General features: G+C 33.3%; 1 protein-coding gene across 1 annotated transcript; it reads left to right on the forward strand.

Moving 5' to 3' along the window:
* The first annotated feature begins 1334 nt into the window (after window positions 1-1334).
* Window positions 1335-7301, forward strand: LOC120333252 (putative 4-coumarate--CoA ligase 2). Its single transcript, XM_078119214.1, has 12 exons — window positions 1335-1572; window positions 1992-2202; window positions 2878-2990; window positions 3158-3233; window positions 3302-3437; window positions 3936-4101; window positions 4445-4613; window positions 5259-5356; window positions 5807-5878; window positions 6093-6245; window positions 6553-6715; window positions 6786-7301. Exons 1-12 carry the CDS (start codon window positions 1471-1473, stop codon window positions 6911-6913), a joined length of 1587 nt encoding a protein of 528 aa, XP_077975340.1. The 5' UTR covers window positions 1335-1470; the 3' UTR covers window positions 6914-7301.
* Window positions 7302-12297: the final 4996 nt, after the last annotated feature.

Here is a 12297-nt window from a genome sequence, read left to right on the forward strand (position 1 = left end):
TGACCTGCTCCTCCTCCGAAGCGAACCAAATGTAATTCAATTGCCAAAGTTAGAATTTTTTTTTTTAATTGGGGTTCCATAAAAAACGAAAAATTATATCAGGAGCACTGACTTAGGTATCTCTAAAAAGATTGTTTTGTACGTATTCTGGCAACCGTTGCTTAAAATACGTAACCGGTCCCTCTAATATACATACGAACATACATGAAACTTTACAAAATTTGTACACATAAAAATCACACTGTTGTAAAAAAATAGATAAATATATACAAAGGTAACACGAAGTTTTTATCTCCAATATTCCACTTTCTTGCGGTAATCTTCAATTCAATTTTTGCGAGTTACTGATACACGTCACTTTCAACGCAAATGATCGTGCTTCGCGAAACCTTCGTACATTTTTGTTGAAAGAACGTCGGCCGCCGATTCTATATCTGAAATATGGAAAACAACATGTAAAACATGTGCATTCGCATATGTTATGAATACTTTCAAAACCAGTAGAGTTTCAAAACCGAATCTTGCTTTGTCGGTTCCTCATCTCATAATGACACATCGTTGTCATCGTAATTTTACCCCTCCACGTCAGACCGAAATACGGCTCAAAGCTTCATCGGCATCGAACTCAACTCGTAATCGCCATTTTTCCATATTTGGTTTTGTTTCAGTGAAAAGTTATGCGGACACTAAAACGCACTTGGTATAATCGGATATGCTTGTTTGACCTTTCTTTTCTCGTCGAATGTTTCCCACAGCGCGAATGATATAGCCCTGACATGACATTGTTATACGCAGCGAGAGAAATATAAGCGCAAATATACGCATGATATGTCATCTACATCGACAAGGAAAACAAACACAAAAAAAGCAATGACAAACTCGTCGCCGGACTCTAACTTGCAACAAGGATGGGCCAAGAATGAACCAAGGATAAACACACACTACAACGCTGTTGTAGGTCGGACGACTCTGAAATACTTTTAACATTCCAAAAAACAATAAGTTAGCAACCTATAGCTAGATTATGGCTTGGAATAACGTGCTCATCTATAATTCACTTTCTGGAACAAAAAAGAACTGTTTAGCGCTGTTTTGATGAATGATGATTCCCGGTATACAAATTGGATATCTAAAACATTTAAAACAGGTTTTGTACCATACCGTAAATAACATCTACCGAAACATGTTTGAATACACATCCCTTCAGGCAGAATACTGTTCCAGTCGTTTTTGAGTAAACAGTAAAGAAATAGCAAACACATGTAAGTTCGGAGCCTAACTTGACTTGATAAGATTGTTTACTAATCTGGTGGATTAACCTACAATATTCGTAGCAAGCAAGTAATGAGTATGTTACATCAAAAAAAAAAAAACAGTGGGCTGTATAAACATATCTTGAACTGACAAGGTTTAAAAATTCCATTTGCTAACTATTGGCATTTGGATATAGTGATAAGCATCACAAGCAAAATGCCTTTGAGATCGAAGCATGGAAATTTTGATATTCCAGAAATATCGTTGAGCGACTTTTTTCTCGAGCGTATAAAAGAATATGGTGACGATATTGCTCTGGTAAGTACCATAATTGTATTTGCTTGTATATTTCTAAACTTGTGCCGCATGCGGATTGTATATATATTATAATTTTTATATAATGTTGATCAAACCCCACAATTATGCAGAATTGAGGTGTCATCTCTACACCCTGAACAATGAAATTGATTTATTACCCAAATACATAGTATATCTAATATATATATATGTAAATTTCACAATAGGTCAGTTGAGGCACAAAAGTCGCTTACTTTCTACATGATTCTGATCAATCGATTCTCGGAATCTGCACAAAAAAATCATCTGTTCTGAGACAGTTGTAACTTCATTTTTAGTTGCTTCACAAAAAAAAAATTAACGTAGCAATGAAAGGCAAAAACCGCTTGTTTTGTGTAATTGTTTAGACACATTTTTTTAATATTTCCTTTTTAATTCAGATTGACAACACCAACGAAGAAAAACAGCTTACTTTTAGACAAGTTTACGAACAAATACAATCCTGTGGGAGATTTTTTCAAAAGCAAATGATAGGCAAGGGAGATGTTGTGTGTCTGATCACTCAGAATTGTGTAGAATATATAGTGGCAACGGTTGGTGTGGTATCTTGTGGGGCGACCATATCACTTTGTAATCCGTCGTACAAAGAAGGTAACTCTTTTTCGTTGAATATTTATTAGCTTCAACATTATGATAGATATGACTGATGAGGGATTGTTTCAGTCAACTATTTGTTCTCATTGACTTGTGGGGTATTGTATGCTACGAGTGCTACTCCTGAATGAGGAGGCTTCGTTGGTCTGTATGCCCGGAAAACAAATTGGAACAATTACTTCACCAATGGTTAATTCTTTTGCTTGAATTGTATTACTTCAATGGTCAGGTTGAGAATTTGATTATGAGAATGCTATTCGCACAGTTCGCTCTGAACAAGGCTATGCGGAAACATTCACTGATATTGAATAATAAGTAAGGAAATACAATTCTATTAGAAGGACCGGAATATTTCGGGTTCGGGATTGCCGCCTGATTTATTATAACTCGGGTGAGGTGGTGGAATGAAGCTATATGACCGAAAAATATTCAAATTCGAAGTTGGGAGCCGAATTGAAGATATCTGTCAATCGTATACAGTGTAGACGTTCTGATGGACAGAAGGATGTTACCTGCGCGAGACCATGAAGCGCAATAAAGTTCCGTTTGTGTGCTTTGGATTTAGACCGATATTTGAACAAACGAACACAATGGTTTTGTTCAAAGTAGAATCATTTCATTGATATGAGTTCTTTCACGAGTTAATTTTGAACAATTTTTTTTGTTTTGCAGGAGAAATACAGCATATCTTCAAAATCACCGAACCAAAAATAGTTATCGCATCTGAAAAAAGCATCGATACTATAAAGCAAGTACTCAATAATAACCCAGAGAATCAAGTTCAGGTATCCTGATTTTTAAATTATAGATATTATTAATAATAAAATACAAGATCTTTTATATTGTCCATGTATTTATTCTATTTTAAATGTGTTAAGAGGCAAATTCATTGACTTAGAATATCGATCGCGGTTGTTTGAGCGTACTGTGTAAACACAATTTTCACTTTTAGAAAATCATAGTCATTGGAAAAAGTAATGAATTCGAAACTTGGGATGACATTATAATCTCAAATAAAAATAACAGAGGTAAGAAATTATTTCTAATTGTAAAAAATATTGATTTCAAATTTTTCTTGATTCAATAATTTTTCTAGAAAACATTGTTCCGACTTGCAAAATATCACCAAAGAAAGATTTAGCGTTCCTACCATATTCAAGTGGAACTACAGGAATGCCGAAATGTGTTATGCACACTCATTATGGTACGATTGCGATGATATTAGCCAGTTGGTAAGAAGAACTTTTCTGATATCGTATCGTTATTCTGCTTAAACCAAAGCACGGAAAATCACTTTATAACAATTAAATTCATTACGTTTGGAAATTTCAATACAATATTTATTAATATACATAAACTATCTCATACAATATATTTGAAATGTGTACTTGTAAGTCATTTTTCAATAAACCTTCGCACAAAATGTTGATGCCAAAGTATTGCTTAGTCGCTTCATTTCGCAAAACTAGATATAAGTATGGATAATTGCATCTTTAACTCAGACAAGTTTTAGTATTTTGTATATAAAAATTTATATGAATAGAAAACGTATTCCTAACTTATGAGCATATAAGATATTTTTAGTTGAGTGATATGTCATTTACTTCATTTTTGGTGTTACAAAAACTATTTCAAAACTTGATATGGATTATGGCAGCGTGGTATGTATCTTTCGCGACGCACGATTGTAAGTCGATGTGATATGTCTAAACATTTTGAATTCTTTTGAGGCACCATTTAAACTATCAACGCGGAGATGTGTTCTACAACGAACGGCCTTTGTATCACGGAGGTGGTTATTTTTTCTTACTTGTTGCACTGCAAGGCGGGTTATGTGTTATCATGGATCAAAAGTTTGACGTTGAAGGTACACTGGCTGCGATACAAAAATACAAGGTAAAAATATCTTTTACCATATACCATTCGTTTGCTATATTATTTACTCTGGTGATAGTAATATGATATTGTAGCGATTTCAAAATCAGACTTCAATGTGCCAGTACATGACCACATATTTGAACGTCGGAAAACATTTGAAAAATTTGGTTTTCATTTGATGGGTATTTGATGCGGATGTATACGTGCATGTTTTCCAACTAAGATCTTTTTACAGTATATTTGGTTTTCATTGAACGCTTCGTCGGACACCAAGGCTTCCAAGGTTACATTATGTTGGAGGAAGAATAATTCTCGCTGCAATTTATTCATATTTTTCTTTATATTCATTCATGTCGTCAAGGCAAATCATATGCTTCTGGTGCCACCAAATTTGCTAAAACTGTCCCAGACAGAGTTACATCACAAGTATGATACCTCGTCGTGGAAATCGTCATTTATTGGAGGTGCATCAATTCCACCCACAGCATTGAAAGAAGTTATCGATAGGTTCAACATTAGAATATTTCCATGTTAGTTGACAAATTTTTATAAACTTTTATAGTAAAGGTGAAAAACAAAGTCTAACTTTATCCAATCAGGTCGGCAGGCAACGTTTCAAGCCTAAAATGGAATGAATTGAGTATTTGGAATAACTCGATAAACGACCGTTTATTACCTTTGGCAGCTTGTGTAATTTGTAGGTTCAACATTAGAATATTTTCATGTTAGTTGACAAATTTTTATAAACTTTTATAGTAAAGGTGAAAAACAAAGTCTAACTTTATCCAATCAGGTCGGCAGGCAACGTTTCAAGCCTAAAATGGAATGAATTGAGTATTTGGAATAACTCGATAAACGACCGTTTATTACCTTTGGCAGCTTGTGTAATTTGTTTTATAAAATCGTTTACTATTATTTTGGAAATAGATATTATTTTAAACATGAACCCGAGCTTAAAGTACAAGTTTGTCTTGGACATAATAGCTGGCTGTTACTGGCGACATTCATTCTTAATTTGAAACTACCTGTCCAATATCACGCTCGTTCTTCTTGTATTTCATCTTGTATGTACATATATCAATTCCAATTCATATATCACCAATTCCGATGCATTCCTAACTTTGCAAGTAGATATGTACCTAAATCATTTAATTTTTAACGTGTTGGTATTTCAGGTTATGGGCAGACTGAATGCTTTCCTGTATCTTGGAATGACAAAGTAGATCAATTCATTGATTCAGCTGGTTCAATTGCAGTCAATTCTGAAATTATGGTGAATTAATTTAACGATTTTTGTAATACAAAAATAGAGTTATATAAAATTTACGTTATATAAAGTAAGACAAAAACTTGAAGATTTTGTTTATTCATTTTAAAATCCTTTGGGCTCTATGTGATTCGTTTTTCAATTCGAAATTGTGCTACCTTCCTATTACGCTTTGAAGTATTTTGACGGTACTGGTATTGTACAAGGTAAAGTAGACTACTGGTCTTCGTTTTCATATATTTGAGCATCGCTGTCTTGTTTTGTATGCGATGACGTCATCAACATTAAAAATTTCACACTGCGTTCGCGTTCGTTGCTATCTGGGGGTCAGGGGAAGTCGTTAAGACTACGGTACCGGTAATCTAAGCAGATTGCTTACCCGTACTAGTTCATTTTGCTCTTCGTGTCCATATATTTAAACAGAGCTCTTTTGTTTGACTCTTAAATGTTTTACAGATTGTTGATCCAAATACGGAAAAAGAGTTGAAATCTGGCGAAGACGGCGAAATTTGGGTCAAAAGTACACATGTAAGGCATGAGATTCTTTCGTCAATATTTTACCACATTTTCTGTAGAATAAATTAGTAGAAGATATATTCACACATTTTAATCTAAATGTATATAGGTAGCGATTCCAATTCAACTGTTAACAACATTTGATCGTAACGATCATCCTTAGAATCAACAAAGACATTGAGAATCAAAGCAATCATTCCAAACTATCTTATATACGTTTTGCTAGATGGCTGCTGGATATTATAAAAATTCGGAAGCAACAGAACAAGCAATAAATAAAGACGGATTTCTTCGTACTGGCGATATTGGACATATTGAAAATGAAATGCTTTTTGTGGTTGGCCGGCTCAAGGAAGTTATCAAATATAACACGTTCCAGGTAAAAAAAACAAACTTTCAATCACATATTTACCCGCCAATGTACGTTTTGATTTTCAAAAAAAAAAATTCGGTTTTCTTCAGAATAGTTTTTTTTTTTTAAATACGTTATTTATCTAAGTTAGTTCTTATGTTGAATTTTATGACTTCTCGATATATATCAAGATATATTTATGATCGTGTTTAAATTGTTTCGCCTTGTTTTATACTATGACATGTTTAATCATTAATATATTGTTAACCCACTGTTACTTAGAAGATTCGACACTTTGAATTTCTAACTATTTCATTTTTTTCTTCATGTTCAGGTTCCACCTGCAGAAATAGAGCATGTACTTATGAAACATCCTGGTTTAAAAGATGCTGCAGCGGTTGGTGTGCCAGATGAAGCATGTGGGGAGTTACCAAAAGCATTCGTTGTACGGAAAATGGAATCGGTCACAACAGATGAACTGCATGAATTGATTAAAAGTACCAACTACATATAAATTTTACTTTATTCCACATGTTCTGTAATAAAAGTACAATTTTATTTTTCTAGATGAACTTGTCGATTACAAACATCTTCGTGGCGGGATCCAATTTGTCAATCATATTCCGAAATCTATACTTGGCAAAATAGATCGCATAGAATTGAAGAAATGGGCGATGAAAAACGAGAACCTATAGCAATGTCCCTCAAGAGATAATTTGAACCCCCAAATGCAAAAATGAAATTTTCTGTAATATTGCCGTAATTTATAATATTAGGATGATTTTGATTTACTACTGAGTATTTTGAAAAAAAGTTTCGAACAAGTAATTAAAATTGTTCATATTATTAATAAACTAGGTTGCATGCATTTTGTTCACTTTTCTTAAGCAACTCATATTTTTGTTTGTATGTTTGAGAAAATAACTGAAGGTGATGAATTTCAAAATCATGGTCAGAAATATTGATTTCAATGCAAACTCGTATATATACTGTTGAATGCGTGTTCAAATGTACTGCGACGCGATCGACCGCGGAACAGATGAAGAAACTATTCAAAATTAGTCGCCGAATGAGAATCTACCAAGATATTAGTATTATAGTCTGTAGTCATATTAGTCTGGTTCTGGGTCACTGGATGAATACGACTTACATTAAAGGATTTCATGGACAAAAAACAATAATCAAACTAGACGTTAAAATCGATGTTCAATCAACATTTCAATATAAATTGTAAATAAAATTATATATGAACAGGTACTGGAAAATGAAAACGTAAATATCAAGCTTGCAAGAGTATGGTATTCCTAAAATGTAAGTATTACAAGGGAACTGTCGACCTAATTGGCGATTTGGGAACCAATCGTTTCTCAAACACAGTCCGCGAATAAGTTGATTGTCTTTATTCTCTGCTAGCGTAACCGCTTGGTTATCGATAGCTATGGTGTTACCGAAAACTCGAAGTTGCGAAGCGCAATGAGACGTTTTATTCTATGTCTTCGAATTGGGTGTTGGACATTGTTTGTTCTTGTTCGACCGCATACATGAAGTCTCTAAAATAATCTACGCGTTTAATCTAGTCCAAACTCGCACAAAAATGGTAATTTTATAACTAACGATACAGTAAACGTATTATCGGAACTGCATGACAAAGAAAATATTTCAAGAAACAAAAAACAATAGTATGAAGCTTGTATATTCACCATTTTTGATTAACACAGTACTAACATAAGTATCTGAGTACTAAATAAAACATATAACATCCTCGTGAAGTACATGTTCACAAATATAATTTAGACATACCGGTATATACTTCGAGAAAAAATATTTGCTTTGAAATTACTATAACTTGAACTCGACCGAATTGCTTATCGTGGATTTGTTTGTTCATGCTTGACGTTAAATAGTTGGTTGACTGGAAAATAGAAGACATCCATCTCTTTTTTTATATATTTACCAAAATGGTTTAGTTCGTAAAATTGGCCTATATACCTGAAATATTTATTAACCACAATCATAAATTCTGAGCGGGAATTACCTGCAGTGTAAGCAAAGAATCGGTTATGAGAAAACTTTAGGACTGAATCATCAGCCTCACTATCATATCAACCTTATGTTATTTCTATAATTATCCCTTATAATCCCGTTGCTTTCATACTATTCAACATTGAAGTTCGAAGACATTATCAAATCGTATTATCTACTAGCAGTATAATGGCTTTCCCGTGTAAAAGCAGTCGTGCTTTAAAGACGCACGCAATTACATGTGATTACACGATATGAAGTAATTTATAGCTTTCTTTTTAGGCATCATTTTTAATTTTTTCCCGATGATTTTTTGAGACAATGTTACGGTAAATAGCTATAGCGTGGACACCGCAGCGTTGGTAGTCAGACTTTCGAACTTCATAACATCTTAAATAGTGTCGTGATATTGCATTGAATATACACTATACACTTAATTTCAAATGGATACTTGAATTATAGCAAATAAGAATAAGGATTCTTCTTTTTGTATTAAATATATTTCTTTCTAATTAATCATAAAAAGTTGAATACAGATTGCGAACGACACGGTTAACGATGTTGAATTAGGTTCGTAGAAGATATAGCAAATCATCAGAGTAAAATATGCTTGAATACCCAAAAATATTTTAGTGCTCATAAAGTTGAACCATGTATAATTGTTGATATTCAATTAATTATAAAAAATCTATCACGGAACCACGCAGAAATATTCACGAAATGAATCTAATTATTCGTAGCGCTATGAGGTCAAATATGGAAACATGACCAATCGGAGTAGTTCAACAGCTACCTATAACCATACGATTTACACGTACGCGTTTTTGCTTCTTCCATCACGGACGTCACGGACTTGAGAAATTGGTTTTTAGTCCTTGACATATCATCCAGATTTCTTGAATCAATATAAAATTGAATTGGCCCCATCTCTGAAGAACCATCGCGGTGATCATTCAAAAATTCAGAATCAAGCAATAGTAATATAGATTTTGATTCAACTCAAATTGTTTAAAGTCATTGAAAGCATGGTGCGAATAACAGTGCATTTAAAGTTTGAACACGAAAGCTGAGGATTATTCTAATGACAGTTTACGAGTTCACACGTCTGTCTCTCACATGCTTTTTGCGGCTTGAGTGATTTATATCAATGTTCCTTTACATTCCTATCACATCATATTCATGTCCGGTATCCGATATGTGCACGTACCCAATGACTAGAATTCGAAGTGATATAAATTCACCGAAACAACTTATTTACAGTTTATGCAATGACCGAATGTTGTCCCATATCATGGACGGATAAAGCTGATACATTCACGGATTCAGTTGGCTCTGTTCTGCGTCAATTCGGAAATTATGGTAATGTTTTAATATGAGTGTGAATTATCATCAGTGAAGAAGATGTAGATAATAACCAGCACACAGACAAAATGACAAAAACTATTTTTCACTATCGAAATAATGTTTGATAATGTTTTACAGATTGTTGATCCAAATACAGAGGAAAAAATGAAACCTGGTCAAGACGGAGAGATTTGGGTCAAGGGACCACAAGTAGGCGAACTTTTTGTACGATGTACACAAGTCCATGTGTTTTGAAATACTATTAATGGCAATTTGCTCTCTTTATTTCTTTTTGAAAGAAAATAATTAAATTGAAAAAATCAATTACAATACATTTAATCAAAGAGATAATCGTCAGTCATGCAATCAAGGAGTCGATCATTTCGAAGTTGCAACTAAATTGAGAAAATGTGACAAAGTCTATATTTCAAAAGTAATTCCTAGTTGTGCCATTTACTAGATGAACGTTGGATATTATAAAAATGCCGAAGCAACGATGAAGTCAATCAATAAGGATGGATTTCTTTGTACAGGCGATATCGGAGTTGTTAAGAATGAAAGGCTATATATATGTTATTGGCCGATTGAAGGAAGTTATCAAGTATAACACATTCCATGTATCTGTTCTATATGGAAATGGGTCATCTAGACTAGACACATAAGTTAATTGAATCCATCAATCAGACAGTTTACTGGGCGTTCATATACGATAAGAAACATGTTTCATCAATAACTGACTAGCAAAAGAAGATTCTTACGACATTGTAAAAATATGAGGCCGATTTTTTTTTACCCACAGGTTAAATTGATTCGTGTAGCGATTAATTCGTATACTGTCTGTTTAGGTACCACCTGTCGAAATAGAAAATGTACTTTTGCGTCACCCTGGTGTTAAAGATGTTGGAGTGGTTGGTGTTCCAACCCCGTTTGTGGAGTGTTACCAACGTTTGTTGTAAAAAAAATCTTGAATCGGTCACAGCGAACGAACTTCAAACTCTGATAAAAGGTGAAAAAAAGTATATTAGTTTTACTTTAATCTACGTGTTCAATTAATATTATTCAAAGTATTTAGTTCAATTTCAGATGAGATTGTCGATTATAAACAGTTGAGAGCAAGTATCCAATTTGTCAATATGATACCAAAATCAAAACTCGGAAAAATTGATCGCATAGAATTGAAATAATGGGCTATGAAATAGGCGAACTAAACTACACAATCACTGTATGCTCAATTACAAATTCACGTCATCTTATCAAGTTTCAATTTATACAGTGATTTCAAGTAGATTTAAGAATGTGTATTAATTTAGGACTTTGTCGAAATCTCTATTTTATTGCATGCAAACAAAGAACAATGTCGTACATGGAGAACAACATTGAGCTCTAACGATAAATCTAGTTTCCCGAGAGTAAAATTACCCAATAAAGCATTATTAACATGACTAATAGCTAATTGTCTTTATTGGTGTTGAAAAAACTGCATTTTCATAAGCCGGAAGTACAAATAAAAATATCATCAAATTCCCTTTGTAATATTATTTATTAACAAATCATTATTATTATTAAATATAACATATGCCTGGGATGAGTATAATTTTCTGCATTCATTTCGGAGTTTGCCTACATTTATCATATAGTTGCTACTCATATAATTTTGTCATACTTGTATTATTTTATTTATATTCCTGTTAATTTGACAAGCCTCATCCAAAGATTGGCAACAAAATGAACATACGTTTAAAGCTATTCTTCCCTTTACCCGTGCATAATGCATGCTTTATAAAATACCATTTATATTGAATAATTTTAGTCCAGTCCGCAACTGCTTGGTTGAATACTTAGATGTGTTTCAGAGTTTTATATTAAATTTGGGTGTAAACATATATTTGTAAATGAATTGAGCATTGCTCGAATTTTTTGACACTATGCATTCGCGAGAGTTAATTCTGGAAATAAATTAGATTGTAAAGAGTAAAACGGCTTTGAGCCATCAGACGTTTAGAATTTTATGTTAAATATTTACTAGTCGTTTCAAATTAACTCGCGGTATTTTGCGAAGGACTGCAACTCACGAAAAAAAGTTTACGAGGTTACAGTCGGGCGCATTCCCTTGTACTTTTGATCTCACACAAAAATAAAATCCCAAGTATCCAAAGCGGGGAAAATATAATCTTTAAGCTCCAAATTTCAAACAATTGGTTCATTAGTTACGCAGAAACCTTTTTTTTAACAATAAAAAGGAAAAAGATACCACCAACAACATAATAACAGAACGGTCGGTCCATAGGTCTTTTCGTGTCGAAATAAATGAAGCAAATCACCTAAAAGGGATTCGATGAGATTATTTATTGATTTCGAAGAAACAAAAGACTATATTAAAAGACTATTGCAGACTATATTAAAAATTATAAATAAGTTTTGCCAAATGCTGCACCTGTATGTGGCTGGGTTCTTCAAGTCGTCAGGGGTTTTGTCTATTTGCGATTGATTAAGCATCCCATAAATGTAAATTTTAGAATTAGGTAAAATCTTCAGATGCGCATCAGTCAATAAAACAAAATTAATGTTATTTCACTTTTTAACTTAGGTTGTGAAACATGTTCAACAAAACGCATCGATATGCGTTATTGAAGGTCCCACGCTTTATCAGTCTTAGCCTAAAATAATAGATCGGTAAGACAGACAACAAGCAGCCTTGAGAAAAAGATTCCAA

This window comes from Styela clava, chromosome 13, assembly GCF_964204865.1.
Source record: "Styela clava chromosome 13, kaStyClav1.hap1.2, whole genome shotgun sequence".
Classification (NCBI taxonomy): Eukaryota; Metazoa; Chordata; class Ascidiacea; order Stolidobranchia; family Styelidae; genus Styela; species Styela clava.